General features: G+C 37.4%; 1 protein-coding gene across 4 annotated transcripts; it reads right to left on the reverse strand.

The window, feature by feature from the left end:
• Nucleotides 1-927: 927 nt before the first annotated feature.
• On the reverse strand, nucleotides 928-24,379 carry SLC35B3 (solute carrier family 35 member B3). Of its 4 annotated transcripts, XR_015733277.1 has the most exons (11): nucleotides 24,189-24,369; nucleotides 20,521-20,771; nucleotides 17,547-17,668; nucleotides 15,930-16,084; nucleotides 14,146-14,253; nucleotides 13,153-13,250; nucleotides 10,227-10,319; nucleotides 9,638-9,749; nucleotides 9,112-9,477; nucleotides 3,601-3,670; nucleotides 928-1,616 (listed from the first exon to the last, which is right to left on the reverse strand). XR_015733277.1 is itself a non-coding variant. In XM_034429118.2 (10 exons), the coding sequence occupies exons 2-10, from the start codon at nucleotides 20,719-20,721 to the stop codon at nucleotides 1,466-1,468; spliced, it is 1,110 nt and encodes a 369-aa protein (XP_034285009.2). In that variant the 5' UTR covers nucleotides 20,722-20,771; nucleotides 24,189-24,379; the 3' UTR covers nucleotides 928-1,465. The 4 variants fall into 4 exon arrangements, 2 of the variants coding, with proteins under 2 accessions (XP_034285009.2, XP_060538094.2); XR_015733276.1 differs by lacking the exon at nucleotides 9,112-9,477 and having other exon boundaries at nucleotides 2,962-3,670; nucleotides 24,189-24,379; XM_034429118.2 differs by lacking the exon at nucleotides 9,112-9,477 and having other exon boundaries at nucleotides 24,189-24,379.
• Nucleotides 24,380-25,226: the final 847 nt, after the last annotated feature.

A 25,226-nucleotide genomic window follows, 5' to 3' on the forward strand; every position in this document is an offset into this window, starting at 1 on the left:
GATAGAAGATTTTGCTTGAGATCTTCTGACCATCTCTGCACAAAATGTCTTGGATCTTCATGATTTACAAAAACATAATAATAATGTATGTAAGATATGCAAAGTATCACTCATGTGCATAATTTATTTAGCTATAAAATTAGTGTGGCATAGTATTTTAGCATTTGCTTTAAAAAAATACACACTACAGAAAACTCCACAGAATGATCGAATTTATAACTTAATTACAATATCAAAAAATGTACAAAATAATTCATCTGCTACTCTCTAGCTATTTTCCCAACTTTCTTTTCTTTCATTTCAATATGCAGAAGTAGCAAGAAACAGTATCTTGTGGAATGATGTAAATTGGCTGGCTAATCAAACTTTTCTGAATACTTGTTCATAAGTGGGGATATGAATAAAATGAGGAATGTATTTTTTTTTCCAAGCTCAGAACCAAATGATCCTCCTTAAAAAATTGCATTGTAATGTTCAATCAGAACAAAAGTGAAATATTTAAATTTTGCTTTAAGCTCAGAATACTCTATATTGTCTAATTTGAAGTCAGGACAATTTGTTATAAGGTTGCAATGGTTTGTTCAAGGTTACATTTTATGATCAGAATATTCATCATATGACAATTCAAAGTAGCCAAGTTGTTTTTTTTAAGCCTGGACCAATTTTGCATTGTCTTAATCTTGAAAGAGACATCTCAGCATGCTTCAGTTTTATTTCAAGCTTGGAACACTTAAATGGCCATTCTCAGCTCAGAACATTTGTGCAGCCCTACTTGTTAACATTAGTTGAAAGATAATTTCATAAAAGAACCAGTTATGTGATAGGAAATGCATAGATAGAAAATTGCTCTCTTCTTTAAAAGCCCTTATGAGGAGTTCTAGTTTTTCTCAGAAGAAATCCACAGTGCTAAAACAATGAGAACAAAGGTTTTAAAAACAATCTGGGATAGATTTTATTATTTAAAAAGAAAAAAAAAACTGGCATAATGATCTCAACCTTGGAGGTTTAAATTTTCACTTTTATCGATCAAGTTTTGATTCGTATCGATTAAGACATTACATTTAAATAAACACATTCCAACAATAAAACAAGGTCCACTGATTTCAGCCACTGCCAAAGCACCTTTTATACAATTAAAATGCCCAAATTAATCACATAACTCACTCTCCCAAGTGTTCCGTTCAGAGACACAATTTCAATAGCAGCTTTCCCAAGAATTATTATTTTCCCATGTTCCTTGTCCAATGACATCATTCAACCAATCCCTTCCAAGAAGGGAATCCAAGTGCTCAAACAAAGTTTTGCAGACAAGCTGACTTCAGTCCTCTGGTAGTAGACAAAAGCGCCTTCAATGCCTTTGGTATTTTTTAACATCCTTCCCTTTGGAAAAGGATTCGCCTGCAGACTATTGCAAGGAAAGAACAGAAGCAAACAGTCTAATGCCAACACATGGCACAAGCCAGTTCTATACTGTTTGGGATAACGTCCTTGTCTTTCTATCTTCCAGAGATTTATTCCAGAGACGGCGCAGTGAAGGCAATCTGATTTTATCCATATTCTTGCTGTAAACATTGAGAAATATGCCAAGGATAACTAATAAACCTGACCACACGTACCTAGAAGGGGTGGGTGAAAGAAAAAGAATCACATTAGCAACTGCACGTGTAATAGTCCAATATGTTAAGATTCATATGGAAAGCAAAACAGCCGCTGTAGAAGTGAAATGAGGTATAGAATATATAGACAATTCTCGATTTACAACAATTCATTTAGTAACCGTTCAAAGTTACAGCACTGAAAAACAGTGACTTACGGCCATTTTTCAAAGTTGCATCCCCGAGGTCACGTGATCAAAATTCAGACACTCGGCAAACTGACTCATATTTATGATGGTTGCAGTGTTCCTGGGTCACATGATCCCCTTTTGTGACCTTCTGACGAGCAAAGTCAAGGAGGAAGCCAGATTCACTTAACAACTGTGTCACTAACTTAACAACTTCAATGATTCACTTAACAACTGTGGCAGGAAATGTAAACTGGAGTAAAATTCACTTAATGTCTCACTTAACAACATAAATGTTGGGCTCAATTGTGATCATAAGTCGAGGACTACCTGTATTTATTTTATATATTATAAAATAGCTTATATACTTTCATTTATTTTTCCTTCATTTCTTTATAACAAAAATAATTTCTACTGTTTCAAGTAAGATAATTTTTATAATGAAACCAAGGTTTCTCAAACTTACTTTCCCCCCCAATTTACAAGTGAGAGTACATTTGATTCTGATATTTATTTTTAGGGGAATGGGAAAACTTTGTTATCTCAATAGCTCAATTGCTATCCTTATGCATGAGTTTCACCAGAAGGAGGGCGGTGTAGAGTGGTCTCTGCTCCAACTTGACCCTCACTGATCTTTATATCACCTATCTGTTCGTATGACCCATAATTGGTGTTGTGGTCTAAAATATCTTGATAAATCCAGGTTACCAAAGCTGAGATTCTCATAAAAACAGATAACCTTTTAAGACTAGTTGTTCTACATCTCTACATTCAGACTGTAGACTGATCTTGGAACTTAACCAGATGATGATGTAGGACAGAATTATTTCCTGCTCACTGAGACTGATTAAAGAAGCAGGTCTGATGATAATAATGAAGATGTAGTATTAGATACTTGTTCTTGGCTGTTGTTTGAGAATGATCATCATAAGATCTAACTAAACCTTATCTGTATTGTTCTGTTAAATAATTCTAACATCACCATCATAAAGGCCTCGAGTGTAATAATGTATATTTACCAATGGATGAACTTACAAGTGCATCCGCATGTAAAGAAAAGAGAGACATATGGCATTCACCTCAAGGAAGACAACCCCGCATTGGATGTTGAGTTATTCCAACCACAAGATAAAAACAGACAGGAAAAAAAGCAGAAAAACACAAACCACCTTCCTCACCTGAGCTACTATGGTTTACCAATTCTAGCCTAAATCAATCTTGAAGATTCCTTTCACCTAATAAATGCATGACTCAATGTAGAGTCATGCGTTTCAATGTAGAAAAAGGAAAAAACAAACAAACACAAAAATAAATCAGCATTAACTGAATCAATAAATACTGATTTAAATTAAAAAGTTAATTAATCCTTAATCTGCATCTATCAAATATTCCTTCTCTCACACAAACACAAAACCCATCCTAAAAGGAGAAACAAGCTGGGGATGGAAGTGGGAGAAGATGAATAAGGAAAAAAAAAAAAGAGAAGTCTTATTTAGGTGTTCTAAAAAATGGTTAATGTTCATTAGACAAGGAGCCCCTTCCAGGCTACTCTTTCATTAAACTAATCTTCACGTCTGTGCTTTTCAGCAGAAATGTCTACAGCCATTTGCTCAGTTGCCTGTCTGTTTTTCAGTACTTTCTATTTCTGCTCAATTTCTTAGCAAATGTATGAAAACAGGTAAACATCTGTGGGTGCATATGTTCAGGATGATCTAGTGCAAATCTCTCATTATGTTATTTAACTGTATGGTTTTTATGAATGTGTTTGAATAAAACATTAAATTTTCACAAAAATATGATAGAAGAGAAATACTTACTGGAATGTGAATGGCTTTGCAAAAAACAAAAAAGAAAGGACAATTGTCATTGCTTTTCTTCCAGTTGTAACTGAAGGAAAGAAAAACCACAGAAGGACGTTATACATTCATTCCAATCCAACTAAAATACAACTTCTTAAAGAACAGTATAGAAAATATAAATATGAAGCTTCTTAAATCTTGTATTGCTTGATTTCAATTGCCATATGCACTAACCGGTCTGTCCAACAAACATTCTTACTGATAATTGCTCTAGTGTTCAAGCTTGATACAGTTAGAAGGCACTAGATCAAGTAATGGGAATGTAAAGTAATCAATAATACTGAAACACAGTGTCTTGAAAGTAAATGATTATAACTGGTTATTAAAGTGAAAGCTTTCATCTCAGAATGAAACTTATTTAAGGCGACAAGCAATTATATTAATTGGTAGAAGATAGGTGATTAAGGCTATCTAACACATACTGTGGTATACTAGTTGGTTATTAACTTGTAGCAACCTCTTTAGGCAATAGAATAGTCAAATATCACAGTGGAATTCCCCTGTAGGCACAATATCAGCAAATTGCTAAGAAAGCTTTTCAGTTGTGTGATTCAGTACAAGATTTTGTAGTTGTAGGACTTCTTATCAGTCTTTCACCATTTTGTGATCTTATTCTGCCACAATGCCTTCCTATGAAGGCCTTCCTTCTATACTATGAAACAGAAACAGAACTTTCTGTCCCCCACCCCCCACCTCAAAGGACTTATGGTCATTTTAAGATTGAAAAATGGAGATACAAGGAGAGAAAAGTGATTTGTCCCAGGTCATCCAGCTGCTGGTGCCAGAAAAGAAACTGGAATATAAATATAGCATATGCTCGTTCCATCTTACAACTATTGAAAAATGAGAAAACTAGAAATATATATATATATTTAATATGTTTGAGCTGAAAGCTATATGGCTGAAAGCTGAATGACTATGTCTAAATTAATGCAATGTTACTCAAAATATCATTCTTAATCCTTTATGTGTTCTAAGGAAGACTGATAAAAACCACTGATCCACTTTTCCTGAAAAAAAATATTCATGGGCCAATCAAATATCAAATGTAATTTCAATATGTTGAAAGTAGTTCAGGATCTATCTGACAGATATATCCAAACTCCTTCTAAAGTTTTCTGTTCTTGTCTTTTGAATTTTAATGACTATGTTTGGTTTTTTTTTTACCTGAATTATTTTACAATTGATTGAGAATATTTTTTGTGGTGAATATCACCTGTTTTAATCCCATCAGAAGATTTCTTGATCATTTATCATTGTTAACATTGCAGTTTGGCAGTTTACAGGCTCAAGATTGACTCAACCTTCTATCCTTCTGAGGTCGGTAAAATGAGAACCCAAAATGTTGGGGACAATATGCTGACGCTGTAAACCTCTTAGAGAGGGCTGTAAGGCACTGTGAAGCGATATATAAGTCTAAGTGCTATTGCTATTGCTAATTCTATTAAATATTTTTTTTTAAAAAAAGTCAGATAAAAAGATATTTCTAACCAGGTAAATGTATAATTTTTAAAATATATTGATTATTCTTTTCCATAGCTCATTATGGAATTTCATGAATCTCTTATATGAATGTGAAGTTACATTGGTTTTTCCCCAATAGCATCTATATCAAAATGAAAACATTACATGCTTTTAATCTACAGTCTCACCACTTGAATTAAAAAAAAAATCCAGAATAAAGGAATAGACATCAGGGCAAATGTACAGCACTTTGTATCTGTAGTAGACGACCTTTAACAACCTACTTTAAACATCTAGAAATTACATAGTTTAAAGATTTCATCCAAACATGGAGTCTGATCAGTGGTGGGATTCAATTTTTTAAGCAAATGGTTCTGTGGGTGTGGCTTATTTGGGTGGGCGTGGCTTGGTCATGTGACTGGGTGGGCGTGGCTGTGTGTATAGGGACTACTCAGAGGGCTGAAAAAGTCATTTCTGACAGTTCCTCACACTATGACTGGTCATCATTTATGCCCATTACACCATTCTTAACAACTGTGTCACTCATTTCACAACTGCTTCTCTTCACCACGGTGACAAGATAGGGCGCAAAATATAAAATGTGAGGACAGTTCTAAGTGCGAGGACCGGTCAAAAATAACTTTTTCAGCCCTCTGAGTAGTCCATATGCACAAAAGGACTACCCAGAGGGCTGAAAAAAGTGATTTCTGACAGGTCCTTGCACTTTTGACCGGTCCTTGCACTTATGACTGGTCATCATTTATGCCTGTTGCAGCATTCTTAACAACTGTGTCACTCATTTCACAACTGCGGTGCTTCATGTGACCTGGTGGCCGTGGCCAGGTGGTCATGTGGCATCGCTTCTTTGCCCTAATGACAGTTTGCTGCAATGGTCATAAGTGTGAAAAACAGTCATAAGTAACTTTTTCCAGTGCCATTGTAACTGTTGTAAATCAAGGATTACCTGTACAAAAATACAAAAAGCTTTTTTGCTTGCAAAAAGCTGCCCTAAATACCAATCATTAGATTAGAAATACCTGCAAACTGGAATTGCAAATCAGGGAGGGTGCCAGAGCACCTTGAGGAATTAAAATAGTTAAAATGCAGTGATACTATCAGCAGCCAACTCTTGCTCATAAAGTGAAACCCTTTAGCAGAGAGGTCATTTAAGCTCTCCAGAATGAAGCAAAGCAGCAAACAGAGTATCTGTTGCTTTTTAAACCAATTACCAGAACAAATAGACACAGAACTAGTCAGATTTCCAAAGCTGCTTAAAAATTAACATTTTTCCTTCCAAATAAAGCTGAATAGGGAAAATTATCTCATCTGCCATCTATCGGTGAAACGTCTGAGGTGGCTCGGGAGTTCATGGCTTCCATGACAGCCATGGACCTGACTCAGTTAATTCATGGCCCTACTCACTCAGGTGGGCACACTCTGGACTTAGTTTTTATCTCTGGTCAGTGGTCGAGTGGTCTTGATACAGGGGATATAGTCATCGAACCCTTGTCATGGTCTGACCACTCGCTCCTTCGACTTGACTTTCTAACCGCTGCACCCCGCCGCAGGGAGGCGGGACCGACTAGGTGGTTCCGCCCCAAGCGCCTGATGGATCCTGACAGGTCCCAGATGGAGCTTGGGACAATTCCTGAGACTCTGGCTCATGACTCGGCTGAAGTCCTGGTGGCCGTCTGGGACAGTGCGGCCGCCGGGGCTTTGGACCGCGTCGTGCCTTTGCGGCCTCTGACCCGGCGCCGAACTCACCTAGCTCCTTGGTTCTCCGACGAACTGAGGGAGATGAAGCACCGGAAAAGACGCCTGGAGAGCGGTTGGAGGACCAGCAGTTCCGAATCCGACCGAACGCTGGTGAGGTCTCATATTAAGACCTACCTAGTGGCAATAAAAGCGGCAAAATATAGCTATTTTGCCGCCCTTATTGCATCATCAGATAATCGCCCAGCCACCCTGTTTAGGGTGACCCGCTCCCTCCTCCATCAGGGAGTGCAGGATGATCCCTTGCAGGGTCGAGCTGAGGATTTTGTGCAGTATCTGCATGACAAGATCGCTCTTATTCAGGAAGGCCTGGCCTCTGACTGGGTAAGTCCAGACGGGATGACTGAGGCAGGTCTTGAGAGTGTTATCTGGGAGGAGTTCGATCCTGTGGCTCCTGAGGACGTGGACAGGATTCTGGGATGGCTGAACATGACCACATGTTTATTGGACCCGTGTCCCTCCTGGTTGGTGCTGGCTTCCCGGGAGGTTACATGAGGCTGGCTCTAGAGGATTATTAACGCTTCCTTAAGCGAGGGTGTCTGCCGGCTGCCTTGAAAGAGGCGGTAGTAAGGCCCCTCCTGAAGCCCTCTCTGGATCCGGCTGTTTTGGCTAATTATCGTCCAGTCTCCAACCTTCATTTTATTGCGAAGGTTGTTGAGAGTGTGGTGGCGCGGCAGCTTCCACAGTACCTGGATGAAGCTGTCTATCTAGATCCACTCCAGTCCGGTTTCAGGCCTGGGCACAGCACGGAAACGGCATTGGTCGCGTTGGTGGATGATCTCTGGAGGACTCGGGATAGGGGTTGCTCCTCTATCCTGGTCCTGTTAGATCTCTCAGCGGCTTTTGATACCATCGACCATGGTATCATGTTGCACCCGTTGGAGGGTTTGGGAGTGGGGGGCACCGTTTTGCGGTGGTTCTCCTCCTATCTCTGACCGGTCGCAATCTGTGTTGGCAGGGGGGCAGAGGTCGATCTCGAGGCGTCTTGTCTGCAGGGTGCCGCAAGGGTCGGTCCTCTCGCCCCTTCTATTCAACATTTATGTGAAGCCGCTGGGTGAGATCATCCGTGGCTTTGGGGTGGAGTTCCATCAGTACGCTGATGATACTCAGCTGTACATCTCCACCCCAGGCCACCCCAACAATGCCCTTGAAGTGATGTCCCGGTGCCTGGAGTCCGTGCGGGCCTGGATGGGGAGAAACAGGCTCCGACTCAACCCTTCCAAGACCGAGTGGCTGTGGCTTCCGGCGTCCCGATATAGCCAGCTGGTGCCATCGCTGGTTATTGGGGGCAAATCATTGGCCCCCACGGAAAGGGTTCGCAACTTGGGTGTCCTCCTGGATACACGGCTGTCTTTAGAAGAGCATATGACGGCCGTGGCCAGGGGGGCTTTTTATCAGGTCCGCCTGATACGCCAGTTGCGTCCCTTTCTAGATTGGGACTCCCTACGCACGGTCACTCAAGCACTTGTCACTTCCCGTCTGGACTACTGCAATGCTCTCTACATGGGGCTCCCCTTGGGGTGCACCCGGAGGCTCCAGTTGGTCCAGAATGCAGCTGCGCGGGGGATTATGGGAGCGACGGGGCGCTCCCATGTGACACCTCTCCTGTGCGAGCTGCACTGGCTTCCTGTGGTCTTCAGGGTGCGCTTCAAGGTGTTGGTGACCACCTTTAAAGCGCTCCATGGCTTAGGGCCGGGGTATTTACGAGACCACCTTCTGCCGCCAATAGCCTCCCACCGGCCAGTACGCTCCCATAGAGAGGGACTCCTCAGGGTGCCATCGGCCAGACAATGTCGGCTGGTGACCCCCAGGGGGAGAGCCTTCTCTGTGGCGGCACCTGCCCTCTGGAACGACCTGCCCCCAGAGATACACACGATACCAGACCTCCGGACTTTTCGTCGGGCCCTGAAAACACATCTTTTTCACCTAGCCGGGCTGGCTTGATCCCATCCCTTCGATTTTAATTTGTAATTGGTTTTAACCCAGGTTGTTTTAATTGGATAGCCAAATTATTTAATATTTTTAAATTGCTTTTAAATTTTATATGTTATGTTTTACCATGGCTGTTCACCGCCCTGAGTCCTGTTGGAGAAGGGCGGTATACAAATAAAATAAAATAAATAAATAAATAAATAAATCTCTAAACACAGGATTAAAGATCACCAAGCACAGAACTAAACTTCACCAAAAACCAGTTTTAGACCAAAAGTCAGAAAGGGTATGTAAACTCACGTTTGAATGTCAATCTTTCTAGCTAGGCAATAAGCCTTGCTGAATGTCACTCATCTTGGTTCCTTGTCATTAAAAGCTTCTGCTTCGTTATTCAATTATTTCTTCAAAGTGCTGATCATTGCACCCTGGCTGGAAGAACTCCAACAGGGGAGTATTTCCTCCCAACAGCGGTGTAAAAAGCTTAAAACAACCCTTCCCCTTTAAGAAAGTCAAGCAAAAAAAAAAAAAAAAACCTCAGAGAACCTCCGGAACCGGAAGCAACAGTAAATCTAGGCATACTGCCGGAGAGGCAGTTTCTGTAGGCAGGGCAATAAAGATTAGGCTAGGAAACAAGACCGAATGTTGTAATTCCTTACAGGATTAACTCTGTAAAGTGGAAAAAAACAAAAGGAGATTTCTTTTAACAACCGGTTCTCCGAACTGCTTAACTACTTAACGACCGGTTCTACCAAACCGGTGCGAACCGGTAGAATCCCACCACTGAGTCTGATTCAATTCTCCTGTAAATGTATAAACTCAGTAATACCTGTTACAGCTAAAAGAGCTCCGAAGATTTTAATCAAAGCCAAGACAAAAGAGATTCCAAAATAGCCAGTCAAGGAGAATAAGAATGCATAGCCGTATGTTTGAACTGGGCGCTGCAAAAACAATAATAACATTATTAGTAAAATGCTAAACAAACCCTGAGGTATTGCAAAATGAAACAAATGTCTTTAATATGCTGCCTGAACTAAAGTAAAAGTGCTTAAAGCTTTCAAAGTTTGTATTTAATTTTTGATGAATAATGGATAAAGCAATAATTAAATTATAAACATTCCTTGACATTTCAAAGAATATAAAGTAATTCTGATGAGGGTGATTACAGAGTTTTCAAGCTTTGTTGTATTACTGTACAATGCTAAATGTGTCTACTGAGAAATAATTCCCAGTTCAGTTGAAGGGAATTATCTTTCAGCCTTAATGAATAATACAATTTATTTTTCTTATTTTATATATATAAACAGCACAAATGGAAAAAATATTAAACGGTTCGTCCAATAAGTACTCCAACAACACATAAATGCAAAGTTTACATTTACCAATAATGAAAATTGTAATAGAATCAACACATTTACCTTTGAACAAAATGTTACTGCAGGAGTTAGGCCAGCAGTACATGTCAGTCCCAATAAAATGTACAGGAAACCTATTGAATAGGAATACAAAACCTGGAATAATTACAAAAACAAATTATTTAAACTTCTGTTGTTTTAAATATGCCACAAATTTGCTCTGTGGATCTGCAAACATTCACTTTAGGTAGTACAATTTTTTTTACCCATTTTCAAACTGGATGAAAGCAAATTCTGGCACAATTAGGCTGGATGTTTCTGAATAATTTAAACTTGACTAACAATCAGCACACAATATTTTAAGTGATCTGCATTTCACATAACTAAGATTTTGGCACTCAGCAAATGAGATAAATAAGATCAGCCCTGGGAAAATTATCCAATGGGTGTCATGCATTGCCCTAAAGAGCCAGTTTGGTTTAGGAACCTTAGGCACCAGGCTAGAAACCAGGAGATTGTGAGTTATAGTCCTGTTTTAGGCGTGAAAGCCAGATGGCTGACTTTCAGCTACTCACTTTCTCTCAGCCCACAAAAACAGGCTTTGGTGACAAGCATGTCAGTAAATCCCTGTAGCAACTAATGGATCAATATTTAGTTGATCTGAAAAAAGTGGTCCCTGCACTTGTGGGAAAAATGTTAGGAAGAAAAAAATAGATATGTATTATATTAAGTTTCAAAAATTGAAATGTTTTGGTACTAGAGAAAATTTTCCAGTTTGGTTCTGAAAAATATTGAACCATTATTTTCAAAGGACTTACATTTTATCCCAACATTTTAACTACAGCAGAAGACTTGCTATATCCCAAGATGCTAAATGCAAAAATCCTTTACTGGTATTATATTATATTATATTCAGGTGCATTGGCTGCCATTTTTCTCATTTGTGAACATGTGTTATCTGAATCAGGCAAGAAGTCTAGGAGCAAAAGTTTGAACTATGGACATTCCGTGAATAATACAATTTGGCTTTCACTACAGTATACTGGTGAAGAACTGTGATCTGTAATCCTTGCTATACACAGTAACATTATGGGAAATCAAAGTTAGATATGTTTAAGATCCATTGATTTCAGTGAAACACATTCTTAAATCTCCATCAAAATCAATGGGTGATTGCATCTTTACTATTACCTTAATCAATGCTTACTGTTTTTGGTAGTACAGTAATAAAATGCATTTTTCTCTCCTATTCAAATTTATCTCTTAGAAAATATGCCATTTTACATAATTTTTGTAAAAAAAAAAAAAAAGGAAGTATATCACTATAGCCACAATATTAAAGGGCATGTTGTTTTCACTCCAGAGACAGAAATCAGAAAACTGATAGGTGCCCCTGACTAAACACATTAAAAAAAATCTGACATTACTGAATATCTAATATATATTAAAATATTAAGTACAAACATTTTATGTGGAAGATTAATGTTAATGTGAACTTAGTTGGAAGACATAAATGATTGAGAAACTGAATTAGAATTTTGTACAAAAATTATTTTTAATTAGCCTGACCATATTTTGAACAGATCTAGTTCCATAATTTGGATTTATCAGGGATCAAAATGTCCAATAAAAGGTACTGAAACTGAGCTGTGCTAATGTGACCACTGGACCTTATGCTTCAATACTATTTACAAATGTAACATTTAATACTACAATCTGGCTAATTATAATTATAAGTGACCGTAGTCAATGATCAAACATCTTGAGACATCTTGAATGTTTAAAACAAGTTCTTCCTTTTTTCTGTTCACCAGATTTAAAAATAAAGAAAACAGATTTAAAAACTGCACTCCAATATATCAATCTATGTCAGCTATTGAGAACTATTGCTACATTTAACATAGTAAATGTTAAAACAACTCTGTAGTGGCAGCCTTCTTTCTAACTGAAGGATAATAAAAACAGGCTAATGAATGCATAACATACTATCAATATACATAATCCATCTGGAACAACTGAATGTTTGAAAAGCTCTTTGATCAATTTTAAGAAAAAGATTTTAAAATCTTCTAAGAAAAGATTGTTTTATCATTCTTTTAGATCAGAGCAACAGAATATAAACCAGTGATGGCTAATCTTTTTGCCATCGCATGCCAGGAGAGGGGGGGCAGGGGAGGATCACGCGCGCACGTGCCCACATGCATGCGCGCGCAACCCCTCCCCCCACTCCTGGCACATGATGGCCTGGTAGGCCCGTTTTTCTTTCTTACCTGGTTCCAGATCCTCTCTATTTATCTGGGAAGGGCAAAAACAGCCTTTCTCACTCTCTCGGAGGCCCTCCAAAGGCCTGAAACGGCCCATTTCCCAACTCCCAGAGGGACAGGAAGTGACATTTTTTGCTGTCCCCAGCCTCCAGAGCCTCTCTTGGAGTCTCTAGGAGCCTCTCTTGGAGTCTCTAGGAGCCTCTCTTGGAGTCTCTAGGAGCCTCTTGGGGAGTCTCTGGAGGCTGGGGACAGCAAAAAACGTCACTTCCTGTCCCACCGGGAGTCGGGAAATGGGCCCTTTCAGCCTCCATAGGGCCTCCAAGGGAGTGGGAAAGGCTGTTTTTGCCCTTCCCAGATAAATAGAGAGGATCTGGTGCCAAGTAAGAAAGAAAAACGGGCCTTCCCCCCCCCCCCAGGCCCTCCAGAGGCAGGAAACAGCCTGTTTCCCTACTTCTGGTGGGCCCAGAAGGCCTGAAAATCAGCTGGCTGGCATGCGCATGTGCCCCAGAGCTGAGCTGGCATGCCCACTAATATGGTTCTGTGTGCCACCTGTAGCACATGTATCATAGGATCGCCATCATGGATATAAACCATATAACCAGTAATATCTCGCCTAATATTTTTCACCTGAATTTTTAAGAACATGATTTCAAACAAAAAACCTACAGTTCAACCCTGTATTTCTCAATCAATTAAATGACATTATAAAAAAAATGAAGACTTACCATTTCGGAATTAGAACCGCTGTGCAATTTCATTGCTTTTTCTTGCACGTTTCCTATAACTGCATCTGCGCAGAGGGCAAGAGATATAAGGACCACTCCTTCAAATAATCAGGAAAATAAAAAAGGGTATAATGAGAATATATTTAAAGAATAGACATACATAGCCAACAATTACAATTTTAAAAGATATACATATTTATGAAAATGTATAGAATATAAAAACTTTGTAATAATAAGCAAATCTGACAGTTCAACCACAGAGATTAATATTCACTTGTCAGAAATATATAGCATTTATACTCTTTGTTCTCAGTTGTGTGGGGGGGGAGGGAGAAGAAAATTAAGCTAATACTTAAAGATTTCAAAGTAGTTGGTTATAAATTGGTTGGAGACCTCGCAAAGAATTCAAGGAAAAATAGGAAATTAGTTTTATCTCTTTAGCGTGAAATAATGATATTTCAGTTTTTTTCTTTGTAATAAATTTATAGACATTTCTAAAATTCTGTTTTCACTTTGTCATTATGGGTACTGAGTGTAGATTAATGATAATTTTTCCCCCCACAACTGTAGAATCAGGCTGCAGCAAAATTGACAAAAGTGAAGGGGGTCCAAATAGTTTCTGAATGCACTGTAAATGTTTAAATTCAAATCCCAAGTTAATGAAACAGGATATGATATCCAAAATTTAATATTTAAATTGTGTGCTTTCCAACTATGCCCTCAATTTTAAGGTGACACTGTCCTGTAATGCAGGGTGTGCTTGTGTGTGTGTGCTAGCTACCTAGAATATTTCCTGGGTCAATATCAAGATAATTAGACCTCAATAACTAAGAGTCTCTATTTTATGTTACTTTCCATGTTCCTACAGGAATTCAAACAGAAGGTCCGAATTCAATCAGTCAATAGTTTCACTTTATCTATATGTTCACTTATGTTAAACAACGTGTATTTCCAAATTTAAAAAAGAATAAAATTCCAAAACATGAAAGTTACCTGTCAAGTTGAAATTTGGTGCAATTGTGCTATCAGCTAGAGTAAACCATATTAAGCCCAAGCTCATACATACTGCAGCAGAAACATCTACAATATTGTAACGTTTCCCTGTATTGTTAAAAAAAAAAAAGGGCGGGAGGAGAAGAAGCAATGTTGATACTATCTCAGTCAGACTACTTTTAGCTCATTCATGTCAATATTCTTCTTTTCATGTGGGCTATTTCCACACTGCACAATATTCTCTCTCTCCCCCCTTCTACACACACACACACACACACAAACAAACAGTGCAGTAGTTATCAGTGAGATAGCCATATATTATACGTACAGTAAAAAGAACAGTGAATTTTGTGGCATTTAAAAACTCATTCATTTATTATCATATACATTTTCAAAATCTTTTGCAGTAATGTGTTATATTTATATATAATGACAAGAATAGGTGAAACACTTTTTTTTTTTTTGCAAATTGGTACAGCTCTCTTCTGGCAGCTTACTGTTACTTTTTCTTTCCACACTGTTTTGTTATCACATATATTTACCTATACTGATGTGAGAAGGAACTAAGTTGAAACACTCACTATGCCATTAAATTAACACATGAAGCAGTCCTTTTATGTCAACATCCTGACACAATTTCACAACAGAGAGCTTATGTGCATTCTCTGCCTGGCTTATACTGCCATTTGCACGCCATCTAAACCCTTCTATCATAAGTGGGTTCAAATGGTATACTTCATCTCATTTTGGGCTGTTTTAGGTATCTGAAAAAGACATTAAGTCTGAAATTTGCAATTTAAGTAGGAAAGAGGATTTCAGCCTTGAAATCATTTTAACATTTGACTTCAAATTTAATTGTTATCACTTAATCCACCTATTACTGTTCCATGGTTAATCCAGCTAAATAACTACTGCAAATTTCAGAAGCAGAACCTGCTGCTTAAAAACATTCTAAGAATGAAGTTCAAAGGAAGTTTTTGCAGTTTTCTACAGATAATAATTTTCACAAAAATACACCAGCTTTCTCTCTATAGGTTATTATAGTGAAAGCAAAAAGGGGGGAAAAAAACACTAGACTTGATGGATTTTATCAATAAGGGATATTATTCTTTTGTGCTTGTCTTCCCTGTGCAAGAGTTCTCATATGATTCATAAGCATTCTACTTTGTCCTCCTCATAGTTATAATCAGTCAATTAACTATTTAGTATCACTGAAGTGGCTCATAAGTGGCATGATCAACAAGCACACAAAAGGGCTAGGAACATAGTGATGTGCTCTGAGATTACTGAAGAAGAGAAAGAGCATTCTTTTCTTGTATTTCACAACATACTTTGGATGTTCATATATTATAGGAGTGATGGGATTTTAAATTAATCCAAAGCACTTAACAAATTATTTGTACTTTACGCATATTCTCTCTACATTTTAGGCAGGCTAAATCAAAAGCAGGTAAAATATTCTTATAACAAGGCAGTTTCAAATACTTTACCAATCATATCTTAAATTTATGTCAGCAGCCTAAGATAGCAGAAAATAGTTTGCAATTCTCGCTAGTAACAGTGTGCAAGGTATATAAATGTTCCTTGGAGAGCATAATTGGATTTGAGGCCTTGTTTCTCATTTTGTTTTCATGCACATTTCCTATTGACCTAAATTTAAGTCCTCTAGACTTTTTATGGAGGATGGGGGGGAGGGGGCGGGCGGGCAGGAGAAACCAATACTGGGTCTTTACAAGGTTATTTTTCTGAAATGAATAGCAATCAATAGCAAGAATAAGCCATACCTTGTATAAAGACTCCTCCTATCATAACTGGGATCAGTTTACAGCACTTGAAGATTACTTGTGTAGGATAATTCAGATATCCTAAGGAGGTATTTGATAAACCCATAGTCCCCACTGTTAGAAAAGCTATTATCATGTAGGTTTTGCCTGGGATCCTGGAAAATATAAATGAAGCTCTAATGTTGGGAACAAATGGCAACACTATAGAGAGGTTTAATTATTTTGGTAAGTAAAAATTATTATTATTGAAGTTGGTGGCTTTTTCTGCAAAGCATGGCATATATAAATGCTGAAATCTGAATTTTATTAAACGTAAATCAGAATATGTTTAACTACTCAAGGTAAAGCCTCTGTTTTACTATTACAATTTCCATCATTTTTTCTTTTTGTAAAAGAACTTGTATAGCCTTTATGCTTTGTCCCACACTAACAGTGAAAGAAAAGAATGTGGTCTCAATAGCAATGATTGTCTCATTTCTACATTAATCAATAGGATAATTCTTAAACAGCTGTGCTGACAATTTCACCCTTTGATTTCCCATAAAAATGCCCGATATAAAATCTGTCCCATGAATTTTGCAGCTGCTTTGAGTGCATTTCATTGGTAGAAATATGGAATAAAAGTTCAATGGCTGAACAGACATGTTTTTTCTTGCAGTTCTTTCACATTCACATATAGAATGAATACAGGTAGTCCTTGACTTGTAGCCACAGAATTATAGTCGTAAATTGTAACAGTCATAAACTGAGACATATACATGATCGGAAATAATATTCTGGCCTTTTTTGTGGCAGTCATTAAGTGACCATCACTATTGTTAAGCAAATGATGTAGTTAAGTAAAACCATAAGTAAAAGCAATCAATTGAATGGGCATTTTTTGCTAAAAACCGGCAAAAAACCATCGTGAATTGCAATCACGTGACTGCAGAACATGTGATGGGTTGTAAAGCTTATTACATGGGGGGAGGGGGGCGGCACCATTTATAATAGCCAGGGTGTTGAACAATTGTAAAATGATTGTTTAGCGAGGATTACCTGTACGCTACAATCTAGAAAAGTGGTTGCTTTACTAGTCTACTTTATGCATGGAAGCCACACAGATCACTGGGTTCCAGATTTTAAGAAGCATTTCACTGTATGTTAAGCCAATTAAAAAAAAAATCTTTTGAAAGTTTTAAATAACTCTTATTTCATATGTTTTATGTGTAGAAAAGCTCTCTATAAACTCACAAAATATAGGTTTCCTTTTAATTGTAAATTAAATGTGAAAGTTATGCATGCTGCTGAAAAATATTTTATTAATTGTATTTCTGCACTAATTAACATGGGGATCCAAAATTACATTTATATATAAGTATTTTCCATTTTAAAATGGAGTGGGGGAAAGAGGAAAATGTATATTTAAAAGTCACTCATGTTCTGAAAACTCATTAGTTCCAGACAGTTTCATAAGTTAACATGTAGTTTGCTGAAGAATATTACTTGTCCCTATAGTTTTCTTTATTTTACAAACCGGAGCTAAATTTTTGTATAAATTTTGTCCACTTAGTAAAACTACATATAAGAATCAAGCTTCGAAGAATTGAATTTTAAGACTATAAAAAAAAATCATACCTTCTCCTCTTGTCTTGAATAAGCTGTAGTTCTATAAGTCCAAAAATGGAATAAAACCCAAATTGTACTAATGTAAGATACCAGCCAAAGGATTTAAAGCCTTCTACTGAAAATATCAGCTCCTAGAAAGGAGACAGAAACAAATTGCAAAATAGGTATATAAAAATATTATATGAGTTGTAGTATCAGCTTTCAATTTAATTTTGGATGAGAAATTTTTATATTGTTTGTTGTCTTTATCAGGTATAATCAATGACATTATTATATCAATAGCTACATAGAACTGATTAACTTTCAAATGAATTTGGGATTAATTAATGTACTTAATAGCTGAACATCACCAATATGTATAACACAAGTATCAATATTAGTATAAATAGAAGAAATACATAAAAAAGACAACCCCCCCCATATGTCCCATTTAATTATTATATATCAACCAATTACCTTTTGAAACCATATGCCTTCTCACATTATAATGAAGTGGTTTGTTTATCTCTGATTTAGGATGATGCGCAAATGAATCAGTGAATGAACCATAGTTTATTTTAGAGAAAAAAAACTCATGTTTTGTCAGTTACTGATTGCACATCATGCTCAATCCCAGTTGCAGTTAGTAGTTACTTGACTTGCTTCCCATACAAGCCCTGAGCCAGCTACAAGTGCAAGGCACTAACAATCCGAAAGCAAGGAAAACATGGGAATATTGCTTACATGAAAGGTTGATTGTAGCCGAGTTTGTACACTGTTATTTTTGTTCAGTACGATACACAAACTCCCCCATTATGATTTAGCATAGCATAGAAAGCAAGCCATTGTGGCATATCCAAAACAACAAAAAAAGAACCCTGCTTTAGTATTATTCAGAACAGCTGCATTTTATTGCTATTTTATTTTCAAACTTTTGCATAATATTTGCTAATTTTACTCCAGCTGCACATTCATTTCCTGTTTTCACTGAGCTGCTCACATCCAGTTCAAACTTCATCAATGACTATGTGAAACTGGTATAAAATGCGCCAATGTGTACTATATAACTTTCACAAAAGGCTCAATATGCATTTTGTTGCTGGTTCACCCAAATACAAAGTCATTTCTATTGAAATTTAAATTCCAATTGATGCTATTTTTTTTAGTGCAGAAGATGGAAATTAATCCACAGATTGGAGATTGAAGGCCTTCTCTTGCATCTATGTTGTTGCTGGCAATATGGAATTTAGTCATTGTCACTTTCATCAGGACTGAAACCTTAAAATTATGTGTGTCTTCTTTGAGAAATATGATTCTGAGTAAGAAAAATCAAATGCCTATATACAATATTGGGATACTTGGCTTAGATGCAGTATATGCAGGAAGGATCTGGAGGCCTAACTGGTAACTAACAGATGTTAATTACCAGTGCAAAGGATTACTTTGTATGAGTAGGCATGGTTCTGCAGCAGCTAAACACATCAAAGAAATCTTGGGTTATACCACAAAAACCTTGTATTCAGATAACAGGAAATAAAATTCCATTGTATTCTGCAATAGTTGGAGAGCACTTGGAAAATTGCCTCCAGTTCTAGATAAAGACATGGTGAGTCTGGATTATATTCAAAGGAAAGCTACCAGAACAAAAGTCCAGAAACCAAGCCTTACAAAGAATGGTTAAAGATTTGGGGCATATTTTAGTTTACAAAAGTTAAGGCTGAAATAGACATGACATCTCTAAAATGCACAAGAATGGGCAGAAAACGAAGGCAGGACGAGGACTAATGGTTGAAATGAAAAGCAATTTAGACTGAAGCTGAGAAGGAACTTCCTGACAGGAATATGTGGTAACATAATAATGGAACAGTATTCTCAGAATAGTGGTAGACTCCTTAGTGGTGGTTTTCAAATGGGAATTGTATGTGTGATCAGTCAGGGATCATTTAGTCACTCAGTAGAGTTCTTGAATCATATAGTATTTCATTAGTCTCTTTATAGAGTATTTCACTGATCCTTACGAAATTCCCTGGAAAAAACCACAACTTATATTTGTTGCTTCTCCTATCTGTTCATTATTCAGATATATTTTTCTGGTTTGCCCTATTTTGCACTTATACAAGGACAATCTGTCTTTTCTCTTATGTGAAAAATTGTATGAATGGGACTAGATAACCCAAAAATATCATTCAAAACATACATTATGACTGTTTACCTTATGAAGTGAATATACACGATGATTGTATGTTCACTTCAAATTGACACTTCTGATTCAAGATGACAACTCCCTTGAATACTATTACATAAAAAAAAAAACCCAGCAGCTAGGTACTAGCAAAGTAGGGAGAAAATTTATAAGCTCTTTTTTCTTGACATCTAGTTTTGTTTTTGTAAGAAATCTTTCTCACAGCATGTTTATAAGACCCATAAACTGCATTGCCCAAAGTTTACCTTGGAACAAATAATGCTTAAAACCGCTTTTACTAAATCTAAATGTTTGCTTTATGATAACTATTAGCTATTTTACTTATGGTGTTCTCAACAATTTTCAAGGTGCCAGATGGATTATATAATAAATTACATTTCAGAAAATAATACAACTAATGAAAAGTCATATTTGCAAAACATGTATTTTTCAGGTTTATATTTTAGATATTCAAGTATATTATTAAAGATGTAATAATTCTTTAATCACTACAAAAATTTAAATTCTTGCTAATTCCCAAATTTATAATTTACCTTAATGCTCAGTTGAATAAAACTTTCTAATACTAATGTCTACCTGAACTTTTTCAATGGATTCTGAACATTGCAAAACTTTTAAAAAAGTTTTAATGAGTGGGCATTCCCACTTTTCTTCAAATGTGCAAATGTCCGTTTATCTTGATAAGAATAGAATTTCCTTTTATTTTAAAAAGCTTACAGCTGCATCAAAATTGCTATAAGCCATAAAAATTGTTTTCTGGCAATTTTTTTACAATCACACACAAAGAATGATAGTGCATACCTGCAGATATCCATAAATAAGATAAAACAGGAAGACTCCCAAAACACAAATAAAAAACTGTGTAGGTTTGTTAAATTTGCTGAGATTAATTCCGAGGACAATTATATCATCTACTGATTTGATATGTGGCGACATAGCTTGGGATTTTGATGGTATGCTGATAGAAACGTATTTCCGAGAAGAATTGAATTTCATATCCATAATTCCTAATCTTCTGCATTCGGTAGTTAAAAGTCCTGTTTGGTTGCAAGCTGAAACAAATAAGGTTAAATTTAATCATAGCAACAGTTAAGAGAGCACCTTATGTATTTATTATGACATTTAGTTGTAATTTGTTTCACTCACTCCCTAAGGCGATTTAAAAAATTTCAGTAGTTATGTAAATCATTTTTTGTGTAAATTTTATTAAAAATTTTACAGAGAAAATAAAAACTAAGACAAACTAATACAGAATGAAGAAAAAAATAAAAAAGACAAAAGGAAAACTACAAAAGTGCACAAAGATTAAAAATAAATAGAAAGAAGAAACTTCCAATTAGGTTAGATTTTATGGTTTTTATGGCAGAGTTTGAAATAAAATGATCTTACTAATGATGATCATGGTATTGCTAAAACATGTAAAATTCTGTTAATATACGAGACAGAAGAACAAAAATAAAAGAATGTATGATTAAAATGGGGTGAAATTTTAGCCACTGTTGTGATTCCTCTCTTATACTATGAAGTGTACTTCACATTTATGAAGTGAGCTTTTTCTGAACAATTTTATGTAAAATAGAATTGTTTCTTTGGGCCATAACATTAAAAGACACATGAAAATCCTAGATTAGTCTATTTTACTCTTATTTCCCATCTTTCACCTACAAAAACTTACAGCAACCAAAACTAAAATGCAAACTAAATTGGAAATTTAAATGAAAACAAGTGAATATATATTATATTTAAATTTCTTGGAATATTTATATGTTATCAATTTACAGGTTGTTTTTGAAGAGAATATAGCAATAGCAATAGCACTTAGACTTATATACCGCTTCATAGTACTTTTCCAGCCCTCTCTAAGCAGTTTACAGAGTCAGCATATTGCCCCCAACAACTGGGTCCTCATTTTACCCACCTCAGAAGGATGGAAGGCTGAGTCAACCTTGAGCCTGGTGAGATTTGAACTGCTGAACTGCAGCTAGCAGTCAGCTGAAGTAGCCTGCAATACTGCACTCTAACCACTGTGCCACATCGGCGCTAAACATATGTTGTTTATTACTGTCCTAAAAGTTTACCAATATAGAAAAGGCAAACGTTTGATAGATGAGATTGCCTTTAAAATTTGTTGTGTGTCAAATATGAATGCAACAGGGAGGCTGATGATGAGAATGGAACATTTTTTTGAAGATTAAGCACCTACAAAAAGAACTGCACTAAAATGGAAATACAATTCTGTTACTGTTTATTTTTTCATTTAGTTTATTAACAATATTGCTCTTCTAATTCTAACTTATTTTGTACACTGTCTAGAGTTTATGGAGTAAGGCTGTTTATAATCTTATAAATTTTATAAATAAATAAAGAATATGTTAAGTCTGTTTTAGGATCTTCCTTACAATCTCTGAATGTTTCCCATCTCAAAATGCGAAGAAATCTCTAAGGTTCGTGCTGTTTTGAGAGTTCCTAAAAGGAGAAGGGAGATGTGTCCGTCCTCCTATGAAAAACTAGCTGTGAAAAACTGAAATAGGAAAATATGAATGGAGCACAAACAGTAACGTTTAATCACAGCTTCTGAAAGGTCATGTCTTATGTCAGTACATATAGCACCAAATACTCATGAGCACATCAGGGCTGTTATGCCTGTTCACTGACAGAGGGCGAGGCACTCATTCAGTTCTGTTTACTTGGAGGTAATTTTGGAGGAGTGGCTCATGCCACTTTCCTCTCCAACTAACATCTATCTTGACTTTCCCACTTTACTAGTTACAGGTAGTCCTTGATTTACAACAGTTCATTTAGTGACTGTTGAAAGTTACAATGGCACTGAAAAAAGTGACTGATGACCGTTGCAGCATCCCCATGGTCAGGTGATTTACATTTGGATGCTTGTGAAAATATTTACAGATCCCTTGCATACTGGACAAAAATGGTTTCAACTCCTACCTTCAAAACAATGCTATAGAGAGCTGCAACTAGACACAAAAACAGTTTTTTCCTGAACGCCATCACTCTGCTAAACAAATAATTCCCTCAACACTGTCAAACTATTCACTAAGTCTGCATTACTATTAATCTTCTCATCGTTCCTATCATCCATCTCCTCCCACTTATGACTGTAACTCCTTACGATTTATGTTGTTTCCTAGTATGATTTTTTTTTTTATTTGATTTATATGCCGCCCTTCTCCGAAGACTCAGGGCGGCTTACAATGCGTTAAGCAATAGCCTTCATACTTTTGTATATTTATACAAAGTCAGCTTATTGCCCCCACAATCTGGGTCCTCATTTTACCTACCTTAGAAAGGATGGAAGGCTGAGTCAACCTTGAGCCTGGTGAGATTTGAACTTGCAATAATTGCAGGCAGCTGATGTTAATAACAGTGATTGCTTATTTGTACCCTATGATTATCATTAAGTGTTGTACCTTATGATTCTTGGCGAATGTATCTTTTCTTTTTATGTACACTGAGAGCATATGCACCAAAGACAAATTCCTTGTGTGTCCAATCACACTTGGCCAATAAAGAATTCTATTCTATTCTATTCTATTCTATTCTATTGACAATTGGTTCATATTTATGAAGGATGCAGCGTACCGGGGTCATGTGATTCCCTTTTGCAACCTTCTGACAAACTAAGTCAATGGGGAAGCTGGATTCACTTAACAACCCATGTTACTAACTTAACAACCTCAGTGATTCACTTAACAAATGTGACAAGAAAAGTCGTTAAAATGGGGCAACAATATAAATATTGGGCTCAATTGTGATCGTAAGTCGAGGACAGCTGTATTTTAGGAGTTCAGTTGTAAGAGCTGCCAATAAGCAACCCTTAGCACTGTCTGCCCCACCATCCAACCTGCCACAGCCCTTATTAAAGCAGCCCTTAACCCATAGCAGTCTTCTGCCTTCCCTTGCTTTCCAGATGCAGCAATTTGGGGGGGGGGGCTCTTTGACCTCCCCCACTTGGTAAAAGCAACATCAGTTATGAAAAGCTGGGCACCGGGTTGCATTCTTACTAAATGTGAAGTTGCATTTGATGCCCCCTTCCAACCCTCAGAAAAACCCACTGTCCTTTGAAATGATGGGACCACTTTCACAACGGTGTAGACAGGGGTCTCCCTGTCTAGGGCGGGTGGGTGGGTTGGACTGGATGACCTTACAGCGTCCCTTCCAACTCTTCCGTTATTCTGAAATGGGTTGCTGCAATGGGACTGCTGCGCGGGATTTGGAATGCATCAACCCAGAGAGAGAAAACCAGAAGGAAAATGAAGAGTGAATACGCTTCGCTCAGCTTGAACGAGCAAAGCCGGAAGGAAAGGAGAAGAAAAATGCACCACGGTCAAGGGAAGGACCTGTCATCCCGGACCGGGTTAGGGGGACCAAGTGGCAAGAAGCCCCTCTTGCCGGGCGTCGTCCAGCCTCGCCCTACTCTATCCCTCCCTAGGATCAAGCAGCGTTAATACCTGAGTCCGGAGAGACGGTTTGGCCACAATCAGGAAAGGGGGAGGAGGAAGAGGAGGAGGAGGAGGAGGAAGAAGAGGAGGAGGAAGAGGAGGAAGAGGAGACAGCCGGGCCGAGGTGGAGCGCTCCGGCCGCCGCCACCGCGTCGCTCCCCCCTCAAGCGCCCAAAATGGCGGGGAGCGCAGAGCTCATCGAACTACCCACCTCCGACATCTGTGACTCGGCGCTTGCTCGGCTTGGCCTGGAAGCTCGGAGACGGCGCTGCGCCTTTCGCTGCTTCGCTGCCTTCTTCTGGGCGACCGAAGGGGATCGATCTTGCGGTTGCCGCGAACCGCGATCTTATCTTTCGGGAGGTGGGGAAAGAAATGGTAGCGGCTGCAGCCGGCGCTGCGAGCTTCCACTGATTCTCCCATTCATTCATCATGCTTGTGTAACTTTTCTTCAGTATCTGTATTGATTATAGATAATATCTGTGGAGTTCACCGGATGTACTGCCTTGATCTTCGCTTATAGATGTCAGATAGGAAATTCAAAATAGGTTCGATACGCTTCTGTTTATCTTTATACATATCTTTATGTATCATATGTATCTTTTCTTTTATGTACACTGAGAGCATAGGCATCAAGACAAATTCCTTGTGTGTCCAATCACACTTGGCCAATAAAAAATTCTATTCTATTCTATTCTATTCTATTCTATTCTATTCTATTCTATTCTATTCTATTCTATTCTATTCTATTCTATTCTATTCTATTCTATTCTATTCTATATAACATCTATCATTTGTATAACGAAGAGGAGTCAGCTTTTCAAGTTGTAATGTTTGTAAACCTAGCCATTTGTAGTGGACAAATTGGATTAATCCAGTGTTTTTGCCTCCTTGCATAAGGGGATCTTTCCCCCTTGTTGCATAGTCATGTATTGTCTCTAATCTTTAAATAGAATTAATTTCTTTTTTCTGTATCCATGCCAACAACAACAAAAAAAAAATGGCAGATCTGGCCAAGCTTATTTAAAAGTTTTATATAGCTGCCCAATT

Source organism: Pantherophis guttatus, chromosome 3 (genome assembly GCF_059756535.1).
Source record: "Pantherophis guttatus breed Tessera chromosome 3, ASM5975653v1, whole genome shotgun sequence".
Lineage (NCBI taxonomy): Eukaryota > Metazoa > Chordata > Lepidosauria > Squamata > Colubridae > Pantherophis > Pantherophis guttatus.

Excerpts from the sequence above, each read along its gene's own strand:
- SLC35B3 (XM_034429118.2), bottom strand. The coding sequence starts at position 20,721 with ATGGATATGAAATTCAATTCTTCTCGGAAATACGTTTCTATCAGCATA. Across the intron at positions 3,671-9,637 it reads AGCTCTTTTAGCTGTAACAG|TTACAACTGGAAGAAAAGCA; the intron begins GTATTACTGAGT and ends TCTTTCCTTCAG. Across the intron at positions 1,617-3,600 it reads GCAAAGCCATTCACATTCCA|GTACGTGTGGTCAGGTTTAT; the intron begins GTAAGTATTTCT and ends CACCCCTTCTAG.